At 38.3% G+C, this 25,778-nt stretch overlaps 2 protein-coding genes and 1 long non-coding RNA gene across 3 annotated transcripts in view; 2 read left to right on the top strand and 1 right to left on the bottom strand.

Moving 5' to 3' along the window:
- The window catches only part of LOC148160952 (heat shock 70 kDa protein 12A-like), a 37,130-nt gene extending 32,070 nt beyond the window's left edge, over positions 1–5,060 (bottom strand). The window contains exons 1-3 of the mRNA XM_088002940.1: positions 4,935–5,060; positions 2,818–3,162; positions 416–760 (exon numbers count right to left, since the gene is read on the bottom strand). Of these exons, the coding sequence (XP_087859066.1) occupies positions 416–760; positions 2,818–3,162; positions 4,935–4,971 (727 nt within the window). The 5' untranslated portion in view covers positions 4,972–5,060. The remainder of the gene's footprint in view (positions 1–415; positions 761–2,817; positions 3,163–4,934) is intronic.
- Positions 5,061–10,221: 5,161 nt separating this feature from the next.
- On the top strand, positions 10,222–12,307 carry LOC148160951 (uncharacterized). The gene has a single exon (XM_088002926.1). The coding sequence runs from the start codon at positions 10,545–10,547 to the stop codon at positions 11,244–11,246; it is 702 nt and encodes a 233-aa protein (XP_087859052.1). The 5' UTR covers positions 10,222–10,544; the 3' UTR covers positions 11,247–12,307.
- A 2,159-nt stretch (positions 12,308–14,466) lies between these two features.
- LOC148160950 (uncharacterized) lies at positions 14,467–23,276 on the top strand. The gene is made up of 2 exons (XR_015762073.1): positions 14,467–15,324; positions 23,049–23,276. It is a non-coding gene; the product is annotated as an uncharacterized LOC148160950 (long non-coding RNA).
- Positions 23,277–25,778: the final 2,502 nt, after the last annotated feature.

Below are 25,778 nucleotides of genomic sequence, written 5' to 3'. Positions count from 1 at the left end.
TCATTCTGTCAGTAACTTGATGTAATCTGCTGGGTTTCCTTAGAAAGAAAATGTTTAAACTAATTTGAATAATAAGCTGAACTTAATGAACTGTTTAATATCCAGAATTAATTGGAATGTATGTTTGACTGAATTAAAATTATTTGTTTTTGTAGAAAACACAATATATATATATATATAAATAAATAAACTGAATTAGATCCTGTCAAGATGCCACTTTAGAATCCACTGAACTTCTCAGAGCGTCTTGTTGCTAATGTTGGTTATAACCTGAATGTTTACATGCTGGATTTTATATCTGCAACCAAGGACGTGATTGAAACATCTGAATTCAATTATTGATTATGACCCACATTGTGGATTACACAATACTTTGGATATATACTGTGTGTGTGTATACACCAAATTAGCTGACCTCTGACATTCAGCTGAATGCCCGTCAGCATTTTTTCTCCCGTCTCCTGACGAAGGCTGCAGATGTAGACACCGCTGTCTAGAAGTTGAGGTTTTCTCAGAGTGAGGCTGAAATCACCAACATCTACAGCATCAGACCTCATTGATGTTCGTCCACTGAAGAGTCCATTTTGAGCTTGTAGGTCGTCTCCTTCTCCCCGTTGATGGACAGTGTTGGGGTTGAGGTCAAAGCGACTCCATTTCACTGAGAGAATCCCTTCTGATAACTGGCTGTTCTTGCAGGGCAGAACAACAGATGAATCCCCCTGATAAACATCTAGAGTCACATCTAAAGAATCCTGAGAGGCTGGAAGGACAAATAGAGAGAATAAATGTTTTAAATCAGCATGTCAAAATTAATAAATTTAAACATTAGAAACTTTTTTCTTTTAATCAGTTAATCATATAACCCAACCGGCTCCCAGTTCTCTATATTACTACTTTTTGCAGTGTTATAAAGCAACAGGAAAAAACTCCAGACAGTTAATGAAGTCCAGAAAAAGGATCATTTTCACAAATTCATCACATCAATTCTTATGTGAATAACACTAGATAAGATAACAATATGTAGCCCTTTGGAAATGATGGTCAACGCTAACAGAACATTTCCCTTTCAGCCCAGCTTACTGTAAGCACTGGAGTGATATTATCATCATCAATATTGATTATTATTTACTGGATTCCTTTTGACTACCACTGATAGTCAACAACCATGTAAACTCTTAATTTGTTCCCTTCCAGTTAGTACATTTGGTACAACTGGAGTGGAGATTACGATTACCGTATTTTCCGCACTATAAGGCGCACCTTCAATGAATGGCCTATTTTAAAACTTTTTTTCATATATAAGGCACATAGACTAGACTCTTAAGAATTTGGTCCGTACTCTTATTACACATCTACATTTATAAATAACTCGCCCCCAAGTACTTTAAATAGTAATCTACCTGAGTCATTGTTTCACTCACGGTGTTGATGTTGTGATATTGTGCCCAACTGCTTTCTGGGTAACAGACCAACCGACACGCTGCCGCCGCAGTCTCTGTCTCTCACTATATATCAAATCAATAACAAACTCTACAAATGACTCAAAGGACAATCTCAATATGTACATCTTTGCATGTTCTTATCTAATCACCCCTGGCTGTGTTGCTTGGCTGTTGTATTGTGTTGTATACTTCATTATGTTGTTTTGATGTATACTAATTTCATTTAAATAAAGTTCTTTAGAAAAAAAAAGTCTCTGTCTCTCTTCCCCCGCCCCTCGGCCCCCCAGGCTTTAAATGTATTATCAAACTTTATTAACAAACCAGCGTTCTGACAACTATCCCAGCATGCACCACGCACTTCTTCTACGGGGAAAATGAAGTCGGCGGCTGCTTACCGTAGTTGCTAGACCTGTTGTGGCTCAATATTGGTCCATATATAAGGGGCACCGGATTATAAGGCGCACTGTCGGCTTTTGAGGAAATTGAAGGTTTTTAGGTGCGGAAAATACGGCACACTTTGTCAACCTGAACAGGTTATTTCAACATGCTGGTCACTGGAGACTGAACAGCACAGAGAGGCTCTGCTGCCCTAAGCTGGATGTTGAACAGCTCCATTACCTAATTTATATAATCTTTCACACTAAGCCTAGCTAAACTACCAGGTATCTTAGGTAGGACTGGGCTCCCTGCCTACAGTGTTGCTTTAGGCTTTTTCCCAATGTGGTAAAATCCAATATTCTTCTCTTTTATTCCACCCTGTTCAGGTTCTACTCAAAATGAGTCTGAAGTCAGCAACTTAATATCATTAGCTGGATCTCGTTAGATAAACCTGCTTTCTTTGTTTTCTATCACAACTAGAACCTAATTGGACTGTAAATAAATGCCATTGGGAGGAGCTGGAGTTTATATCAGTTATCTTTACTGCTGATGCCTCCATGTAATAAGTTCCCACCAGTAGAATCTGATACATTTCAGCAAAAATAAGTTGAATCCACAAATAAGGAAGTGATGAGATATTTAACTAATAGATGATGAAGACTCTGACAGCTGAATTAGTTTATCTGACAACTACAGGATGATTATCAGGACAGAATATCTGTCATTGAATAATTATTGAAAAGTGACAAAAATCTATAGAAAATAAAATGTTTTAGGAGACATAGTTCAGTCAGCTTGATGACTTTATCACTGTTCTGTAAAACATATTTTTTACTCGGATATGTTTTTTATTTAATGAAAATCATTTGCCAAAACCCTGACCATAAATCAGCTCAATGGTTGCTGAGTGACCATATTCAACCAAGATTATTTATTAGACATTACAAACCAGGAAACAACTGGTTTTAATAACTGGGAGGAGTGAAAAGTAGCTGACCTTTGACATGCAGCTGAACGCCAGACAGAGCTGTTTCCTCCTGATTCTCAGTCATGCTGCAGATGTAGATGCCGCTGTCTAAAAGTTGAGGTTTCCTCAGAGTGAGGCTGAAGTCACCAGAGTCCAGAGCATCAGGTTTCATTGAAGTTCTTCCTCTGAAAACCTGATTTTGTCCACGTAGGACATCTGCTACGTCCCGTTGATGGACAGTGTTGGGATTGAGATCAAAGCGACTCCATTTCACTGTAACAATGTCTTGTAATTTATGGCTGATCTGACAGGGCAGAACGACAGACGGTTCCCCCTCCTGAACCTCCACTGTCACAGCCAAAGAATCCTGAGAGGCTGGAAGACAAATAAAGGACAAGTTTTAAATCAGTTTATTAAAATAAATATATTTAAACCAAAGACATGCAGTCTATAAATATTTAATTTACTGTTGATCAATCTGTGTCCCAGTTCTCTGTATTTCTAAGTGCTTTTTCAATGTTATGAAGACTGACTGAAAAACAGAAAAGGATCATTTTCACAATTTCAGCAAGTTAATTATTTACAATAATCCTGCATTTCTCCATATATGAATAATACTATATATAACTGAGGATGGAAGAGGCAGAGAGGACAGAATCACCTGCTAACAACATGTAGATCTTTGAAATTAAACTTTTAGTCAACTATAATTTCTCTCCACTTCACATGAAGTAGAGCCGTTATTAACAGCTGCAGGTCTGAATGTCTGCACTTGTTCAGGCTAACATGCATACAACTCTTCTTTGGGCATTTAAAGGTCAATAAGAACATTTTAAACTATATTCTGTAACCGATAGAATCACAGAATATATTTTAAATAGTTTCAAACCTATGAGCTCTTGTTAAGAGTTGAGCTGTAACAATCTGAACAAGCTGCAGACATGAAAGAGAGACCAGAGCCCAAGACAGGCTACGATCACACAGCAGGCAAATACGACTTAAATCCTCTTTTTTTTGCTGACATGTTGCATATATGTGGCTTTTTCATGGCAGTCTTAATGGCTCAGTTCCTATTATTTCACCCCCATAAAAATCTGATCTGAGTCACTCAATCCAACACTGTATCTGAATGAGTGACACTAATTCAGATACATATCTGATTGTTTTCAAAGTATCTGCAGTCAAAACTGTCATGTTGCATTTTATGTGACTTTTATGTCATTGATGTGAGACATGGATCATTATTCTGGAGCAGAAAAAGCCAGAATGTAAAATTATGATTATTATTATGTAATTATGTAAGAATGTTGTGTCACTAAAGAGAATCACATCACAATCAAACCACACAGAAGTCTCACTGCAGTTGGGTTTGCTTAACAACAAAGAGAAATATGATGCTTCCTTATAACAGACCCAGTGGAAATAAAAGTGACCCCAGAATGAAACCCTGTGGAGCCCTGCATGTAGGTGGTGCTGAAGTGGAGTAAACATGGACAACATTAACACAAAGTGTCTGTCAGAGCAGAACCACTCTAACATTGCTCCTGTAATCCTAATCCAGTGTTGTAACCATGACAAAAGGAAACTGTGACCCCAAGAGAAACCTGAGCTACACAGAGCTGCTGATAACTGCAGACCAGGATTAATAATATTATCTACTAATGAGGGGAAAGAAAAACAGCAAAAAAGATTCATTTGTGCATCTCTGAGGCAGAATGATCCACTAAACAGTTTCCTGTTTCCACTATGAACAGTTGCTTTCAGCTCAGAGGGAGGCAGTTTGTAATCTACTGTCAATCAGCCGTGCCAGAACTTGTTACAGTAGAGATTTAAATTTTACTTTGACCCTATTTGTTATTAAGCTTCTGCAAGGACATGATGCTACAGTGATGCTGTATGTCTCTGGATGATGTATTTACAGTAAAGAAACTCTTTAGTTGCCATAATTTTTATGCTGATTCTGAAAATGACTTCACAATAAACTTGAAAGAATCAAATTTTTTTATGAGAAAGATCAAGGACCTACATTTTAAAACATTGCTGTGGCCTTAGTTGTACCTGGTAATTATTTTACTGACCGTGAAGAAGGTAAAAAAATAAAGATCAGATGAATAAACTTAAGCTTGAAGAGAGGAAAAATATCTTACCGTATAGCAGGAACAAAAACACAGCAAAAAGCTCCATCTTCCTCGATATAAAACACCAAATCTTCTAAATAATTTCTTTATAACTCTCTGAAATAGTTTCTCTGGACAAACTGAAAGCAAACTGAAAGTTCACTCTGCTGTTGATCAAAGATCTACCAGAAAAACCAGTTTTCATTGTTCCGGGTTGGATCAGATCAGCTGGTACGTAAACAAACCAAGTCTGGACAAGAATTACAGATTAAATGATGGTGAGATCAACTAGTGAAAATCTATGGCAACACAGATGTTGGTGCTCCATTGATTTACTGATTTGAACTGAACTAAAGTGAATTTTTTTAGGTGCATTTTGCTTCCAGCTTCTTCCTATGTGGGCTGATGGATGAAGATATTTGTAAAAACAGTTTTGGCATAGTTTGGCCTCAAGTCACTGCTGTAGTCTAGAGTGGAATCTCATTTAGCACATATACCAATTAAGTTTTAATTATATTATAATAATCCATCTGACAGTAGTAGTTTACCTGCCTAAATACAGGATGATTGTATTTTAAACAAAAAAAATAATTATGATCCACTCTTTTAACAGAAAACAAAATAAATATGTAATAAGGGGAGGCTTGTAGGAGAACCAGATGTAATTGAAAGGTAATAATAATGAAAACAAAGAAACTTATAATGGTGACATAAGAACAGGACATGGAGCTGAGACGATCAGGATGGAAGAAACCAGAACTGAACAATGGAGACCAAGGAGCTTAAATACTGAGAGAAAAACTAAAGAGAGTCTAACCAGAATCTACAGAAGACAAGAAATAAGTAAAACTAAGTAAATTAAACTATAAAGTACGACCTTAAAGACAAACAATAAGGAACAAACCATAAATTATTAGCATAGAAACAAGTAAATAGAATATTTATTGGACACTTAAATCCACTGAATATAAAATAATATCATGTTAACAGATAAATCAGTTAAAGTTTAGGAGACAAAGATCAGTTTGATGACTCATTTCTATAAAACACATTTTTGCCCTCAGGTGAGTTTCTGGTTTGATTCATAATAAGTTCTCTGGAAATGAAAATAAAAAAAAATGTCAGAAACCAGATCAGCAGGTCCAACACACCCACGCACACACACACACACACACACACACACACACACACACACACACACACACACACACACACACACACACACACACACACACTGATGTTTGCCAAACCCTGACCTGAGATCAACTCTACAGGATCTTCCTGAAACTGCCTTGAAAAAGTATTTATTAGATGTGATCAAACAGGAAATAACGTTTCTAGACTAAGATTTGTTTAAACTCAAGAGAAAAAATGATAATTTTGTTAACTGGGTGATTTTGTTGCTGTGATGCCTGGCTGTAGGAAATACAGACTCTGCATCAGCAGAGGAGTTCAGGTAATTATTGTTAATCAGAAGCATTTTTACAGATGATTGAGGCTCTGAAAAATCAGCTCTGATGAAGAAACAGTTAACTTTTAACTTTTCTCTGATATTTGAAGACTCACTGCAGAAATAAGTTGATCCTGTTTTTAACTCAGTGGTTGGAGGGTGTGAGGGGAGATGCCAGCACAACTGTTCTGGCATTTATTCTTCAAGACATGAGGAAAAAGTGAACATATTAACTCTAATGAATAATTTTTTAAAAGTATTTATTCTATATATTTAACCTCGAATGTGACACTATATTCAGGTGCATCTCAAAAAATTAAAATTTATTGAAAAAATAACATTTTGTCTCTTGTTTCAGAAAGTGACACTAATATAGATTCATTAAATAGAATGAAATATTTCAGACCTTCTGTAAGTTTGATTATTATGACCTAAAGATCATAATATATCAATATATTAAAACACCAAAGCACTGAGGTGCAGGTGGGACGATCACGGCTGCCAGAATAATCCTCAGACCTTGGCATCTTCAACTGTTCCGAATGTTAAAAGCTGGTTGGATTTAATGATGGAAATAGTGGAAATATATGAAGAAATGCTGGCCAAGATAAATAATGAGAGAAAACTTCAGTAAATCCTGGAACTGTTTCCTCTCCTGCAATACTGAGACAAATAAACTCCTTTGATGAACTGCTGCTTTGGAAAATACTGACGAGTGACTACTTCTGTTTAATGTGGTTGTTTCTGCCAACATTGAGGATATTTAATCTGTGAAACTTTCATTGATTTGACATGTGCTGACCTGGTTGTCTTGCTTTGTTTGTGGTTTTTGTTTTGTGAGGGTGTGAGGAGGGTTGAGAGGGATTATGTATTTATATGTATGTGTTTTGAAACAATAGAAACTTTAATAACCAAAGAAAAAAAAGGATTGAGCTGATAAAGTTACTCTGGTTCCAGAAGGAGAGTTTCAGGAAAGAAACTCTGTTGATGTCATGGGAACCTTTTCTACATGTCAGATTAAGGGGGCAAAAAAATTACAAAACATTTCTCTTGATCCTTTGAGAAGATTTGGTCTGAAGTCACTGCTGAGTTATAGTCCACAATGGAATCACATAATGTACAGCCAAAAATAAGCAAATAGTCTACCAACAAACTGGTTAAATATATGTAACTAATTGATAATGGTGCAGGTGATAATTATGGAAATGTGTCTGTCTGTTCATTATAGGATGATTTATTTCAAACTGAAATAAAACAGAGATTCACACTTTTAACAGAACAGATGAATATTAAGAAAGTTTGTAGTAGGACCAAAAGCAGAGAAATGTAATCAAAAAGGAATAAAACAAAAGAAAAAACTCATAATGATGGCAAAGCAAAAACAAGACAAGTCTGAATCAATATCCAGAGAAGGGAAGATAAATAAAATAAAATGACACAAAGGAAGTAAACTACAAAAACTACAAAACCTTGTAAACCACAAATTATCACAACAGAAAAAAACCAACACCAGCAGTTCATAACAGAAAAACTATCAGAATAATTATTGGACACTAAATAACATTAAATCCACTGCATGTGAAACAATTTGGCTGCAGACTCTGGAAACTGAAGGTGTTTTCAAAAGTCCTCCAGGGTGAATGTTGTCTATAGATAAACATGATTAAATTTATAAGGCAGTTTGATGAATCTCCTTCATTACGGTTCTGTAAAACACATTTTACCCTCAGGTGAGTTTCTGGAAATGAAAATCAAAAGAAAATACCAGAAATAGTGAACTTTCTATTGTACAACTAAGCTGTTATATCACAACTGTGCTGATGTGGATGTAAAATAGTTTGAAGTGCAAGTTTGAGATGCTAATATAACGGTGCATCAAAATGTAGATTTATTGTTCACAATGAGGCCTGATCTCTTGACATCGATTTGTCTGGCTGAAAACAGATTCTACATTTTTTTAAGTAAGTGGAGCAGAGAAAGGCAGCAAGTAATGACTTTACTGAGTGCGAAGAAGGGAGATAAATGAAGATCAGCTTCATAAATTTCACCTTGGAAAGAAGACAAAGATCTTACCATAAAGAAGGAACAGAAACACGACAAACAGCTCCATTTTCCTACATGTCCAAATCTGCCACATCCCTGAAACTCACTGACACGACTTCACAGAGAGAACAAACAGAAATCTAAAGTTTTACTCTGCAAGAGATCAAAGGCCAGGTAATAAAATGTCAGTCATAAAAAAATTTCATAAGTATGGAAACAATTTCACTTTCTATTTCACCTGAGAAAAAGTTACAAATTAGACATTTTAGGAATTTTAAATAAAGCAAACTAAAAAAGAACAAAACACAGTAGAGCTGAAATCGTCTCATTCTTTTGCTTTAATAAAAAACTAAATGTTCAGTTTCCTAACTTTTGTGAAAACAAAATGTTTCCTATTTAGTTGGTCTAGTTAATGTTTATTCTCTTCCCAGAATAATGAAGGGGTGTGTCTCTTTAAGCTCTTGAAGGTGTTGATTATTTGAAGTTTCTATTTGATTGGTTGGGTGTTCAGGTTTGGATTTTTATTTGGGTTTTGATGATTTAGTTATTTAATTATGCTTCTATGTTCTTGCTGTCTACAGTTATTTGTGTTCATTATTGTCTTTAAGGTTTTTCCATATTAGTTAATTTTTTGTGGTTAGTTTCTTAGTTTATTCTTGTCTTTTGGTCTTTGTGTATTTAGATTTAGTTTCTGTAGATCAGTGTTAGTTTATGGCTTCACTTGGATTAATTATTCATCTTCCCTGCTTGTTTGGTTTCTTTCAAAGCTCTTCATAATCCCCTGATTAAATCATCTGCATTTAATGTTATTATTTCTCAACCCATTACATAAACTATCTGGTTTTTATTGTTTTTGTCTGATTCCTCTTATTACTCTGCCTGAGCTCCATGTCCTTTTCTCCTTGTGTTCTATAAGTTTTCAGTTTTTTCATTAAATATTCTTTGTGTTCCTGTTTGCATTTGATCCAACTCTCAACATAACAAACAACAGCTGCGGTTTACAAAGTTTTACCAGGACCAAAGTTCAGTTTTGAAGAGAGCCAAGTGAATATGGAGAGCCATTTCAGCCAAAATTAAATAAATAAATAAATGGGTGAAATAAATAAAAAATGAGTAAAATAAATCAAAAAATGAAGAAAATGAGTGAAATAAAAAAAAATTGTTAAATAAATAATTTAGCTTTTTCATTAAACCAATTTTTAATTTATTTATTTTTCGTATTATCAATTTCCCAATCTATTTGTCATTTATCCCTTTATCTATTTACCCATTTTTCATTAATCTATTTTTTAATTTAACCATTTTTCTATTTCCTTTTTCCATTAACCCGATTTTCTATTTCCCAGTTTCATTAATCAATTTCTCATATATCCCTTTTTTTATTTACCCATTTTCTTTTATCTATTTTTCATTTAACATTTGTTTGAAAAAATTTTTATTTTCCTATTTTCCAATTCCCCTTATTCATTTAGTATTTCCTTATTTTCTTATTTATCACACTCTATTTCCCCGCAAAACTTAGGAAAAAATAAATGCAAATGAGGAGAGGCACGTCATCAGGCTACATCTGAAAAGGACCACAGGGACGACGAGGTGCAGTGTGTTTGTGTTTAGCCGTTTTGTTACCGTTCACTCAGTGACGTAACACTCGTAACACCTGCCAACACTGAGATTCCTCTGGAGACACGAAGACCGTCAGTGGTGAGAAGAAGAAGAACAGACGACTGGTTTATCGTTTTGTTTTTACTGTGTGGCGAAAACACCTCATGTTGGAAGAAAATTAATCATCCAGTGATCCAGTCTATCGTGGACGCCGCGAGGCCCAGCTGTCCGTCACCGAAAACAACGGAAAGAAAACATATCATCAACATCGACAAGACGGCGAATGAGGACCTGAATGATGCGGAGAGAGCCGTTTAACTGCTCAGCGTGATCGGTGAGGAGAAATGCTTCACGGAGCGTTTTCGTTAAAAGTACAGCGATCCGAAGCTAACGGAAGCTAGCCTGTAAGCGGTGGGAGCTAACTGGAAGCTAACTGGAAGCCGGTAGGCAGTGGAAATCTGGAAGGTAACTCGTAAGCAGTGGCGAGGAATTTTCATTGGAGAAGAAATAAGTAAAAATAAAAAAAAAAGTGAAATTGAAAGAAAATGGGACTCAGAAAGACTCCAGCTTCAGAGGATCTGGATGATATCAAGAAATCCTTGGATTTTCTCTCGGAGGAAGTGACAGCTATACGGCTGCACCAAAACAACATGTTGGACTTAGTGAAAGAAGTGAAGTCGTTGAGACTTTCTAATGAGGAAAAGGATAAACGAATCGCTGCATTGGAGAACCGAGTGGCCGAATTGGAACAGTACAGTAAGATAAATGATGTGATCATCACGGGACTTAGAGTTAAGCCCAGTTCGTATGCCAGCGCTGTGGCTGCAACTAGTACTGTTGGTGACCCATCGGTCGAAGTGCTTGACTCCACAGAGAAACAGGTGACTTCTTTCCTCCGGACCAAGGGGATAGAGGTGGACTGTGACACTGTGGAAGCATGCCACCCGCTTCCGAGAAGAGGAAAAGATGATAAACCTGCCATTATCATGAGATTCACAAAGAGGAAATACAAGTTTGCTCTGTTAAAACAAGGCAGATTGCTGAAAGGATCTGACGTATTTATTAATGAGCACTTGACCAAGAAGAATGCTGATATCGCCAGAAAGGCTCGGTTTCTGAGAAAACAAGGAAAGATTCAATCAACATGGACAACAAATTGTAAGGTTTTCGTTAAACTTAATGGAACTCCAGAGGAGGCAAAGGTTCTGGTTGTTCGGGACATCGCTGACCTGGATAAGTACAATTGAATGTTTTATGTTATATCTGGGATCTTAGATGATTGTATATGACACTCAATCACCATGTCTCAGTTAAACAACATGTTGTCCTCATCGGCTATGGATACAACATTAACACCTCGAACTAAAGCAGATTACCCTGAACTGAAAACTTTTGACTACACTGAATATAAAAGTCAGGATAAGGAAAAGGACTTGGACCCAGAAAACAACTTTTTCTATAATAATGGGAATAACTGTTGCTACTACTCGACTCAACAATATAATATTACAGTTAATACAGACAATAAATTCTCCATAATACACTTCAACAGTAGAAGTTTATATGCGAACTTTAACCACATCAAGGATTGTTTAAATCAATTTAAACAGCCTTTTAGTGTCATTACTATCTCAGAAACCTGGCTTACTTCGAATAAGGGAGCCGATTTTGAATTAGAGGGTTATGAATTTAGTTATATTAATAGAGAAGGAAAGATTGGTGGAGGAGTTGCTGTATATGTGGACAACAATTTCAGATATAAATTAATTGAAAACATGACTAATGTGGTTAAAGATCATTTTGAATATTTAACAGTTGAAATATATATGGAAAAAAATAAAAATATAATTGTTAGCTGTATATATAGGGCTCCTGGTTCTAACATGAACCTTTTCATAGAATGGTTTGAGAAAACATATACAGCTATAAATTCAAAGAACTATTTTATTTGTGGGGACTTTAATATTGATCTGCTAAATGTCAACAACCACAAATTGACTGAAGAGTTTATTAATACCACATGTAGTCTGAGTCTTTTCCCTCAAATTACGAGACCTAGCAGAATCACAGCTAATACAGCTACATTAATAGATAACATATTTACAAATTTAATAGACAACACCATAAGTGGATTGTTAGTTCATGACATCAGTGATCATTTACCTGTTTTTGTTGTTTGTGATATCTGCCACAAGAAAGTAAAGACTAAAAATAATCCAATTAATAAAAGATTAAGGACGGAAAAATCTATAAATGCATTCAAAGATGATTTATCTAAACAAACTTGGGAGTCAGTACTAAAAGAAAATGCCGTGGATAAAGCATATGATAATTTTCTGAATATTTTCAAATTATTATACGACAAAAATTGTCCAATTGTAGAGTTTACTTCTGAAAACAAATATTCTGATCATCCATGGATCACAAAGGGATTGCAAAATGCCTGTAAAAAAAAAGAATAAGCTATATAGAGATTTTATAAGGCATAGATCAGCCGTGGCAGAAAATAAATGAAAGAAATACAAGAACAAACTGACTGCTGTTTTAAGAAAAGTAAAACAAGATTACTATAGTAAACAGTTGGACAGAAATAAAAATAATATTAAAGGTATTTGGAATATTTTAAACAATGTTATTAGAAAAAATGTCAAACATGTTAGTTATCCACAAAACTTCACAAACAATGAAGATAAACATTTAAATAATATGGAAGAGATAGTTCATAATTTTAATAAATATTTTGTGAGTGTGGGCCCAAAATTGGCTGAGGAAATACCACAGCCCACAGGACATGAAACACTAAATGACGCATTAGTTAGAAATCCGGTTTCCATGTTTCTTACAGCTGTGGAGGAAAACGAAATTATAGATATAGTAAATAAATGTGAAAATAAAAGGTCAACTGATTATGACGGCATCGACATGATAATAATTAAGAAGGTGATTGTGGAAATTATTAAACCGCTAACATATATCTGTAATCTGTCTTTTCAAACAGGAATATTTCCAAAAAAAATGAAAATTGCAAAAGTTATCCCACTATATAAATCGGGGAATAGACATGACTTCACAAATTATAGGCCTGTTTCATTACTTCCACAATTTTCTAAAATTGTGGAAAAAATATTTGTTGTCAGACTAGAAAGTTTTCTTAGTAAACATCATCTACTGACGGACAGTCAGTATGGATTTAGGTCACAAAGATCCACAGCAATGGCAGTTCTGCATTTAATGGAAGAGGTGACCAGTGCTTTAGATAAAAAGAAACATGCTGTTGGGGTATTCATTGATTTGAAAAAAGCATTTGACACAATTGATCATGATATACTACTCAGAAAACTTGAGTGTTATGGTCTAAGAGGAGTAGTGTTGCATTGGATGAAAAATTATCTCAGCAATAGGCAACAATTTGTGCAGTTGGGTGATTTCCAATCCTCATGCTTGGATATTGTTTGTGGTGTCCCCCAGGGCTCGGTATTGGGGCCAAAATTGTTTATTTTGTATATAAATGACATATGTAAGGTATCTAAGAGACTTAACTTTGTACTATTTGCTGATGATACAACCATTTTTGGCACGGGTGAAGATTTACGAAAGCTGTTGCTTGAAATGAATCAAGACTTATGTAAACTGAAGGAGTGGTTTAATATTAACAAATTGTCACTAAATTTAGATAAAACAAAGTTTATGTTGTTCGGTAAGTGTAAAGAGAAGAGTGATTTAATAATACAAATTGATAATATGACTGGAGAGAGTGACTGAAATTCGGTTTTTGGGAGTACTGATTCAAAACAAGATCTGTTGGAAACCTCATATAAGATATGTCCAATCTAAAATGGTAAGAAGTATTGCAGTTCTTGCTAATGCTAGAAAATATTTAAACTCCTCTGCCCTATACATTCTGTACTGCTCACTTATTTTACCTTACCTAAGTTACTGTGTGGAAATTTGGGGCAACACTTACAGAACGTTACTACAACCATTATGCACATTACAAAAAAGAGCCATTCGTTTAGTTCATAAGGTTGATTTTTACTGTCATACCCACAATCTATTTATAGATTCTTATTTATTGAAATTTACTGATTTAGTAGAGTTTCAAACTGCACAGATCATGTTTAAAGTCAGAAACAAAATATTGCCAGAAAAGATTCAACAATTATTTTCCGATAGAGTGGGGGGATATGACTATAGGGAAAACCTTAACTTCAGAACTTTGAAGGCTCGTACAACAATGAAAACATTGTGCATTTCTGGTGTTGGTGTGAGGATCTGGAATAAACTCTAAAGAGCTGAAGCAAAGTCCAAGTATGAGACATTTTAAGAAAGGTCTCAAGACAGCTATTATTCAAAGTTATAAGGAAGAACAAGGGGGATAATCCTGGTTGGAAATTAAAACTAAGTATGATGTCATCAAGTAGGTGGCATGTCGGCGCAGGTGTGGGTAAATGTATAAAAGTATGTAAATAGCTGTGTATTTTGTCTATAAGCAGATGGGAGTGTATATGGGTGTATGTATGTATATATGTTTGTATATGTAAATATGTATATATGTATGTGTACAGATGTGTATGTGTGTGTGTGCACTATTTTCATCTAGCTGAGGAAATTTTATTACACTTATTATTTCCTTTGTCAGAAAGGATACTGGATATTGAAAATACTGTGATAAATTACAGCTGGAAAAGGGGTATGATTACATAAGTTATACTTCATCATACTCCTTTTCAGACTCATAATCACTGATGTGATGTGTTTTTTTTTTTATTTTTTTGGTGTTGTTTACACTGTCGGTGAAAGGTTTGTCTGAAATAAACTAAACTAAAACAAAAAAAAAAACTAAAAAAAAAAAAATCTTCCCCAATTGGTTGGTTAGCGTCACCTGTACTTTGCTTCAAGAAAGATGGCGACCTACTACCGGGTTATCAATAAGCTGAAGCTCATTAACTTCATTAGAAAATAGTGTTATTACTCCTGACTTTATTTTTGGTGTGGCCGCTCAGACAGAACGTGTTTCAGCTGGCGGCTCTCATGGACTCAGAGCTTCACCGTCGGGGGTTTTTATAGTTTGGACGAAGCGGCCGCTGAAGTTGGCTTACGATTGAAGGTTGGGGACGCCTTCGTAGCTACCAGCTTTGGTCCAACTATAAGGAGCAGACTTTACTGTACATCGTAAGTGAACTGCAATATCCAGAGGCAGCTCTATGGAGCATCGAGCTGAGAGAGTGAGAGTGCCAAGCCTTGGAGATCTGCTTCGGAGGCCATCTTTCAGACATGCACCGCTGCTGTCCGTCCAGGATCCTCCGGTTGCCCAGACGTTGCACGGTAAGCTAACGCTGATGGTTGTTTTCCAACTACAGTCATATTTAATCAATAGATTGTAAAATTCAACTTCTACTTAAAGTGGAACTTACAAATACACGCAAGGGGGTTTCGTCACAGGCCTCAGGGAAAATACGTTACACTGGTTAATTGAGAAATAGAATAAAAAAAAACAACCATCCAATATAAGTTTTGTTGATGTTTAGCAACAGTGATTTATTACAGGAACCACCAACTAAGAAATAATAATAGTCAGTTTGATACAGATCAAATAACCCAAAAAATCCTTCAAAAATGAGGTTAGTTTCTCTTTAATTCACTCAGTCCATGTAAATGTCCAAACTTTTCCGTCCCTTTCTTAATGTGATTATTGTCCACAATCGAGTTCCATATGCGGGGAGAATTTCTCCGCTTTAATTCATAGCCCCAATCCAAACGAAATCCAGCTCGTCAACCCCCGCACCCCCAAAATGAGAAAAAAGAATGTGGTACCACCAAAAATCCCCAAAAAGAAAAGTAAAGTCCAGATCTCACCGGGAATATCTTTCCTTTCCCTCCCCGGTGGCGTCTTCTCGCACCGTCGGCGTCCTCCGTCAAATTGGCGTCCACTTGCACCTGGCGGCAGTTTCTGAGTACAAGCTCCAATTTAGCTCCGACAGCGCACGATCCGTGGCGCCGGGGCGACTTCTGATTGCTGTTATCTTATTTTCCTTTGATCGATCACTTATCCAAACTTTTAAATCACATCAAGTCTCCCGCTGCACGGACTGACGGTGAGCGTCTTCCTCTCTGATTGCGCCGCCCCGCGCCGACGCACACGCCCCTTTTTATACACCAAATCTCAGTCACACCTAAAAATCAGCATGACCTGCCCAAAAAATCAGTTTTACAAGTGGAAATATGGAATAATTTTTATACAGAAATAACAGCAACTGTTATCCAAATCACTGTTACATTTTCTCTTAAATGTATTTTATATAGAAAAAAACAAACATAGTGGTTATGTTACAATCCCCCCCCCCCAGCCGGAGGCAAGGGAGGTTGAACCCCAAAATAAGGCTTTAAATTAACCACATTTACCGTGTCCGTTTCCTGGCACTGGTCTTTCCACTGGAGCTGATAATTTACTGGGCCTAACTGTTTCCTCACTGTAGCTGGTCCTGACCACTTTGGCGCTAGCTTTGCGGAAAAATTATCTATGGCTTTGGAAAGGGGGTGAGACCTTACCCAGACCAAATCTCCCGGCCGGAACTGTGCACCCCTCCTCCGGGCATTATAGTATTTGGCTTGTCGGGTTTGACTTATCCCAACTTTCCGTTTGACTTCTTCTTTCATTTCATTGTGTCGCTCCAACAATTTATATACAGTTTGCTGCGGTGATGGTGGTTTGGCTATCATCCTTTCCAATGGCCCTTGAAGTTGACGTCCCAACATTAGCTCTGCAGGGGATTTCCCTGTGGTTTCATGTTGAGCACCATTGATGGCGAAACGGAACTCCCAGATATGTTGGTCCCATAGATTGTGATGTTGTCCAACAAATGAGGCTATCATTGTTTTGATAGTTCTGTTAGCCCGTTCAGTCAAGTTAGATTGGGGATGATAGCTGGTGGTGAAATGGTGTTTTACCCCCCACGCAGAACAAAAACTGGACATCTCTTGACTGGTAAACTGGGGCCCCCGATCTGACACCAGGCTTTGTGGAACTCCAAAGCGAGTGAATATCTCCTCCCGGAGGATAGTGATGAGTCTCTGTGTCTTGCTGTCTCTTACAGGAAACATCTCCACCCACTTTGTGAAGTAGTCGATCACGACAAACAGGAAAACATTTCCTTTTTTGCTGCGTGGAAAAGGTCCCATCAAGTCCACCCCAAGTTTTGCCCAGGGTTCAGTTAGAGGAGTGGGTTGCAGAAAACCAGCTGGAGCTTGATTGTCGGGTTTGTACTTCTGACAAACTGCACAGTTCTTTACATGAGTCCACACATCCTTACGGACTGACGGCCACCATGCAACCTCCAACAGCCGGAGAAGTGTCTTTAGCCTGCCCAGATGTCCACTCAATGGACGATCATGGAAGTACTGGAGAAACTGAGGAACCAAGGACTTGGGAACCACCAGCTGGTATTTCATGCCATCTTTTAGTGGGGTTTTCCTATACCAGAGATCGTGAACTTTGTCGAAGAGGATCCTGTCAGGTCTCCGGTATCTCGGGCCTTGGACCATATCCATGATGTCTGAGTCTTTTTCTTGAGCTTCCTTGATTTCTACTAATGATAAGGGTAAGCCTAACATGGCTTCAGCAGAATTCAGGGCCACATGTGCTGGTCCAGCTGAATCAGTGGGCATCGCTCGGGACAGCGCGTCAGGCACTACATTGTGCATTCCTTTTCTATATCGTACTTCAAAATTGAAGTCTTGCAACCTCAACACCCAGCGCGTTAACCTAGAACTGGTTCTGGGGCAATTGAATGCCCAGGTTAAAGCAGCATGGTCAGTGTAAACGGTGAACTTTGTACCCTCTACAAAATGTCTCCACTTTTCCACGGCCCAAACAACCGCCAAACATTCCTTCTCAGAGGTGGAGTAGTTGTGCTCTGCTCCTTTCAATGATCTTGAAGCAAAAGCAATGACCTTTTCTCCATCAGGGATTGGTTGGACCAGGACAGCCCCCAGACCAACATCACTGGCATCTGTATGAATTTCGAATGGTAACTCGAAATCTGGCTGCCCCAGTATGGGTGACTCCACCAAAGCTTTCTTCAGCGTCATGAAAGCGCGTTGACAGTCCCCTGTCCACTCCCACCTTGCATCTTTTTTGAGCAGCTGATAAAGAGGCGTAGCTATGTCTGCAAAATGTGAGATGAACTTGTGGTACCAACCAACCATCCCAAGGAATCTCTGGAGAGTCTTATGGTTAGTTGGAGTTGGATAAACCGTAATGGCGTGGGTTTTCCCTGGATCCACTTGAACACCTTCCGCTGACACAATATGTCCCAGAAACTTGAGTTCTTGCTGGAAAAAGTTGCATTTTTTAAGATTGAGGGACAAATTGGCGTGGTGTAGCTTTGCAAATACTGTGTCCAGGTCCTTCAGGTGTTGCTCAGGAGAGGCTGAGAAGACAATCACATCATCGATGTACACACAGCAGATCTTTCCCCGTAGCTCTCCTAAAACCTTCTCCATTAAGCGTTGAAAGGATGCTCCAGCATTTTTCAATCCAAATGGCATGCACTTAAATTGATAAAGTCCAAATGGGGTAATAACAGCAGTTTTTGCTTTGCTGTCCTCTGCCACCGCCATCTGCCAATAGCCAGACTTTAAATCCAGGGTGCTGAAAAATTTTGCTCCAGACATTGACTCCAACAACTCATGGATGATGGGCATAGGATAGGCATCCTGAAGAGTTTTGGTGTTCAAAGCTCTATAGTCCACACAAAATCGAAAGGATTTGTCTGGTTTGGGAACAAGGACAACAGGCGACCCCCAGGAGGACTGTGATGGCTCTATAATATCATCTTTAAGCATTGCATCAATCTGTTCTTTGATTATTTGCCGCTTGAAAGGAGACACCCGGTAAGCTCTGCAGCGAATGGGTATTTCATCTGTGGTCATTATTCTGTGTTCTTCCACAGATGTCCTACCCAATGCATCTGAGCATACAGATGGCCAGGCCTTTAAAAGCGTCTGGACTTCCGGTGGTTGCTTTGTCATCCAAGGATATGACTCTGTGGTTGATGCCTTGTTCTCCTCCATGGGCAGAGCCACGATCAGATGAATTGGAGAAAATCTAGCAGGCACAGATGTTGCGGCCACAGCTGAAGATGAAAAAGGGTAAAAGGTATAACCTTTTGGCCCTTTTACCCCATATGTGTAGTCGCCTAGGTTAATAATAGCAGAAGTTTTGGTCAGAAAATCGAGACCTAAGATGATGGGAAAGGTGAGGTTATTATCCTCCACCACAAAGGTCTCTAAAGACCACATCATCCCATGCCACCCATAAATGATTGTGGCTTTCCCCAAAGCACTATATGTTTTGCCATTGGCAAGTGCAAACTGTTGATTGTCGGCTGGCTTCAAAACCTCCCCTTCTCGAGCAATCCTTTTCCACTGACTATTTCTCATCAGGGAATAGGTGCAGGCTGTATCCAGTACAGCATTATACATCCTGTCGCGCACCTCTATGGGAACATGAAGGAGGGAGGATGCAGGGCCACGCTGAACAACAGATACAGAGTTGGTTGACCTTCTGGGATTTCCCTTAGGTTGTCCTCTTGCTGGGCCTTTCTCTTTGGCTTTGTGCTGATCCACTTTGCCCCAGTAGATTTTAACACCAGCACAGTCTTTTTCAACCTGGGACCCCACCTTTATTAATTGATCCATGGATGTGACTGTGCCCCTCAAACAGCCTGCTATTTTCGGGTTGCAATTGTTTAAAATCCTCCTCACAAGCTCTGCCTCACTGATGTCCGGCTTCCATCTTAGACACAGTGCTTGATACTCAAAGGCAAAGTCTCTCAGACATTGTTCTGGCAACTGGACCATGTCTCTTAACTTCTCTTCTACCTCTGAAAGGTAGTCTGGAGGTAAAAAAGCAGCACAAAAGGCGTTCTTAAATTCAAGCCAGTTGTGTATCTTGTTTTTAGCCACACTCCACCAACTCCGTGCAGAGCCTTTTAAGACAGCTGTTAAAGCTCCTAATAATTCAGGATCAGACAGGGGTCTTACTGTTAGATATGTCTCACACTGATCAATGAAGTTTAAAACATCAGAAACTTCTCCTGAACCTTCAAATGTGGGAAACTCCAAGAGCACGGGAGGTTTGGAATAAATCACAGGTGTTCTGCTTGATGTAGGAACGGTCAAATGGGAGGTTGATGCCGGAAAGTCTGTCATCCCACTGTTTATTGATGGCATAACTGGAACCATTCCTGGAGTGATGTAGGCAGTAGTTTGATCCTTCCTTGGTGCGTGTGAAGGTCCAAGACTTCCTTGTGGTAGACTTTGTACAGGTAGGGCTAAAGGTGGAGATGAGATTTCGGGTAAAGTAGGTCTCATGGTGGAGGAGAGATGCTCAGATGGCACAGGGAGACCTGGTCTAACACTATCAAAAGCGTGAATAGCTGTAGAGAGTCTAGCGCGCTTCAGCCTCTCTATTTCAGCCCTCCACTTCTCATCTCGTCGCAGCAAACAGTCTACAACCTTAGCTTCAAATTCCTTAAAAGCTGTGTTCATGCATTGCTCCATGGCCTCGACATTCCTATCTATATATGTCCTGATGTTTTGCTCCCTATTCAAAGCACTATCTACAGAGGCCCGGAAATCTTCTTCCAGTGATGTAATCCTAACCCCCATGTTAGTTAAATCACCCCTAATGCCTTTAATGTCTGACATAGTGAGATATTCTTCCTCATCATCCTCTCTGTCTTCAACTTCATTATCTGATACATAAAGGGAGCTAATCAGAGAAGTTATTTCACCTACAGGATTTCTCCTTGTAACCCAGGCTTCTCCTCCTCTGTTGTCAATCGCTTCTTCCTGATCTACAAGAAGACCTGCTTCCCTTTCTTCCTCACCCTGATCAGTATCTTTTTCCTCAACATGTTCTGGTTGAGATGTTATGTCATCCATCTTGAGCAGAAAAACCACTCAAACAAATAAATTCAAAATCTACAACAAAATGTTCTTTAACTGTGTCAACATATATAACACAAAACCTGAGATTATACAATCCTGGTCCCCATACTGGCCACCATTTTGTAAAATTCAACTTCTACTTAAAGTGGAACTTACAAATACACGCAAGGGGGTTTCGTCACAGGCCTCAGGGAAAATACGTTACACTGGTTAATTGAGAAATAGAATAAAAAAAAACAACCATCCAATATAAGTTTTGTTGATGTTTAGCAACAGTGATTTATTACAGGAACCACCAACTAAGAAATAATAATAGTCAGTTTGATACAGATCAAATAACCCAAAAAATCCTTCAAAAATGAGGTTAGTTTCTCTTTAATTCACTCAGTCCATGTAAATGTCCAAACTTTTCCGTCCCTTTCTTAATGTGATTATTGTCCACAATCGAGTTCCATATGCGGGGAGAATTTCTCCGCTTTAATTCATAGCCCCAATCCAAACGAAATCCAGCTCGTCAACCCCCGCACCCCCAAAATGAGAAAAAAGAATGTGGTACCACCAAAAATCCCCAAAAAGAAAAGTAAAGTCCAGATCTCACCGGGAATATCTTTCCTTTCCCTCCCCGGTGGCGTCTTCTCGCACCGTCGGCGTCCTCCGTCAAATTGGCGTCCACTTGCACCTGGCGGCAGTTTCTGAGTACAAGCTCCAATTTAGCTCCGACAGCGCACGATCCGTGGCGCCGGGGCGACTTCTGATTGCTGTTATCTTATTTTCCTTTGATCGATCACTTATCCAAACTTTTAAATCACATCAAGTCTCCCGCTGCACGGACTGACGGTGAGCGTCTTCCTCTCTGATTGCGCCGCCCCGCGCCGACGCACACGCCCCTTTTTATACACCAAATCTCAGTCACACCTAAAAATCAGCATGACCTGCCCAAAAAATCAGTTTTACAAGTGGAAATATGGAATAATTTTTATACAGAAATAACAGCAACTGTTATCCAAATCACTGTTACATTTTCTCTTAAATGTATTTTATATAGAAAAAAACAAACATAGTGGTTATGTTACAAGATGCTCAATTACGATGGCGGAAGGTTTTGAGTTGATCTCGGCACTAGGTGACAAACTGAACGCCGCCAGGATGTTGAGACCAGCACGTCCAATACATCTTATTAAGGATAAAATCAACAAAACGTGTTCAAATTAATGGCCCAACAAAATTAATAATCTCAGTAATTATTGTTTAAACAAGGTGTTGCGCCTTTCTGTGCATTTCGGTATCATTACAAAAGTAAAAAGGGACTCAAAGACCCTGATGAGCAGAGCAGAAGTTTAAATTGGCCAATCAGCCACCGCTGTGTTCATGAGAGGAGAGGCTTTTTAAGGAGAAATAAATATGAAGCCTGAAAACCTAAAATCTTAACGGACTGAATCCGTTGTGTTTTTAGCTCATCTCTGCTGGGTTTGTGGGGCGCAGGCGGTTGCCACGGCAACAGGTTGATTATACAGTAAAAAGTCAGGAGAGGTTTAGAGTCATTGCTGTTATTTTACTTTTGTTTACCTTTGCTGGGCTGCATCACAGCCGCTGTAGTTTATGAACGTTCATTAAACGACAAACTTGGACTAACTACCTCGTTCATTTGTGACTGTTTCATTAAGTAACAAACAAATGGCTTATACCGCGATAATTATGTGAAATTATTTTTTTTTAAGTTTTGTGCGCTCTGGCATCTTGCTTTGAGTCTAAGAGGCTTTTCGATGCGTTAAAACTCTCCAAATTAACCTTTTTCAACTTTTAAAGCTCCACTGTTGAAAATGAGAAGCTGACATTCACAAATGACATTGAAATAAATTCTAGTCCCACTTCTGGTTGTTGCGATTTCTCTGGATCCTGTTGGAGGAAAAATATACCAACTTCACAAGATGTGGCTTTAACCTAACTCCTGTCAGTCTGAAGTTTCTCATATTGAGTTCATCAAACCAAAGTTCAGATCTACCATAACTGACTGACACAGGTTATCACCACCAGGTCAAAAGTACAGCTTGTTTTTGCAGCACATTCATTAATGTTTCCATCATGTATGTTTTCAGATGCTAAGCTGTCACAGCAGACCATCCTGCAGGCCTCTGGTCTCAGTGTTTCCACTGATCTCACAGCTTCAGGATGACCAGAGACCTTCACCTTTCTGGAGCAGGAACACCCGGCCACATGCACTGGTGACACATTCATTTTAAAAAATGTGGCTGTTCTTATAGCATTGATATGCAAGAACCGTCTGTATTTTACAGTTTTGAATAAACAAAATGTTTCTTATGAAATCTGTGTTCCTTCTAATCTGTGTAGTTCTAATGTAATCAAATCTCATGTTTTCACATCCCAGAGACAATAAAATGGATCGTTTGTTTGTGGCTTAAAACAAACAAAGTAATCTTAATACAACAAAGCTACAAAAATAGAACACAGATTGAAAGTTTTGGACCCGTTTTATTTTATGGTTTCATTACACTGAAGATTCTTCAACATGAAGCTAAACAGTGAGTGGAGAACCTTGTATGTACTAGAAATGAACAAACATGACATATTGGGTTATTAATAGTAACCATAACAGTTATTTTACACAGCTCGGTTTATTAAATAATGATTGTGTTCACTTACGGATGCCTTCAATTGGAAATCTGCAATCTGAAGTGTCAGTGGAATAGTTTAACCAGTCAGTCCTCAGGTCAGTCTGCCCTGCATGTTTCAGGTGTTTCCTTCTGTCACACCTGGCCTCAAGAAATATCTGAAAAATGGACGAGCTAATGCTATCGTTTGTTGCTCTGGAACAAACACTTTAAAATGTAAAATGTTAATGTCCTGTATAACTTAGTGATATAGACCAATGTTTTCTTCTCATTGTGTTATTTTCACTCTGTGTCTGAAGTTCATCACATTTCTGGATGTTCTGTGTTTCAGTTACATTGAAGTTAGTAGGTTTTTAATCAGGGCCACAACGCCCTGTGTGTGTTGGGTTTAAGAAAAGAGGCTGCTCTGTTTGAGCACCAGCATTCATTTTTCCTCTGATGTTTGGGTGAACTCTTCTCTGTGGAGGTCGGCCATCTCTCTGGTTCTTCCTGAAGGAGACCCATCAGGAGTTCTGGAGCTGCTCACAGTGCAGACGGTTCTCCTCTCTGTTCGCCGTGTCAGCCGTGGTCCCTCTCAGACAGAATCTCCACAGGCCGTAACACTGGGTCAGAGAAGAAAATGATGGTGTTATTTCACATCAGGAACTAATTCAGAAGAACAAAAATCAAGGACTTTATATAGTGGTGAAAAGGTGGAAGATGACCAGATGAGCTTAATCAGAGAATAATGCTGAGCAGCTGCAGAGGAAAGGAGAATAATTAACACAGACTGAGCTTAACTAGAGCTCTATCTGTGTATTTGATATATAAATCAAATGCACAATTATTTGTACAATGAACATAGAAGTTACATCAGTAAATAAATAATGTATGTTTACCTGTTCGCCATCTTGACAAGTTGCCTGAATGGCTTATTTCCTTTTCGACAGCTCCCTCTGGTGGTGAAAGATGGTACTAAAATTACAGAACTACAGATCCTGTTTTTGATTCCTGAGGAACATCTCTGAACAGATATTAATGAGGAGGCCATAATCTGATAGGAAAATAATATCATTGTGTGATCAGACAAGATTTTACCACATTATTATGTAATCCAGACTTCATAAAAATCCAGTTTGTTTTTACTGTAATTTTAACTCAAAGTAACGAAAAAATAAAAACATCAATAAGAGACAATATTTAACACAAGGATCAGTTTTACCATGAAAAATCCAATTGAAATCATGTATTATGTGAAAAACAGATTAAAATCTTATATTCTGGATTCAGGAGTTATTATTAATACACAGAGAGCATCTTCAATCTCAGCTAACTGGAGAAACCTGATCTAATCCATGAACTCTGGGCAGCAAAACATTTTTATCTGAAGATTAAATCATTTGATAGGAAAATAATTTTCGCTCACAAGACCAAACAAAACTTCTGGTTTAAAAGGGATTTAAGGTCAATATCAGGTGAAGAAGTTCCTGAACAAAAAGTCTGTAAGTCATGCAAACACTAAACATGAAGCAAGACTTCAAGAGAGTTTCAATTGATTCAGTATGAACTAATTGTTCTTTTAGTTGTTAAAATGTGGTACAACTGTATCAACGTGTGGGAAAAGTGCAAGTGTGACAATTTGTGACCATATTGGGAAATTCAATCTGTAGAGACTCACACACAGAGAGAGAAACAGCAGTTAGACGATTTTAATTGAACTGAGAATTTGGCGCTCGGAAGACATGCGTGCTGAGAATCGCAGTGAGCTTGAATGATCGGCTCGAACGAAGCTCGGGTAGGTTTTCCCCCGGGCCCAGTCACTGGTGGTGGAGCGGAGCTTGGAGAGGAGTCTTGAGGGGACCTGGAGGCGTCTGGGAGGCAGGTGGTGGAAACGGGGAGGAGGTGGGTTGAAGCACAACTGAAGCAGGTGGATCTGTGGTCGCTTCGTCCACAGATGCCGGAACAGCCTTACAGGTTGAATTTCCGCCTAGGGCTTCATTACAATATATTTGTATCTTCATAATATAAGGTAATGATGATGGAAATACATCTTAACTAAACCATAATAACATTTTTGGATATCAGAAATGAAAGCTTTTAATATTTAAAAGCTGTTCCACAGCTGAGGGACGACTCACTAAATGTTTTCATTCCCAGTTTAGGGACCAAAGATTTCTGTTCCTTCACCAAGTGGAAAAAATATATTAAAGAACAAAG

The sequence above is a fragment of the Poecilia mexicana genome, unplaced genomic scaffold, assembly GCF_051168715.1.
Source record: "Poecilia mexicana isolate PSO_F unplaced genomic scaffold, ASM5116871v1 scaffold_2, whole genome shotgun sequence".
Taxonomy (NCBI): Eukaryota; Metazoa; Chordata; class Actinopteri; order Cyprinodontiformes; family Poeciliidae; genus Poecilia; species Poecilia mexicana.
Note: the sequence above shows the minus strand (reverse complement) of the source record. Positions and strands in the feature narration are given on the sequence as shown.

Excerpts from the sequence above, each read along its gene's own strand:
- LOC148160951 (XM_088002926.1), top strand. The coding sequence starts at position 10,545 with ATGGGACTCAGAAAGACTCCAGCTTCAGAGGATCTGGATGATATCAAG.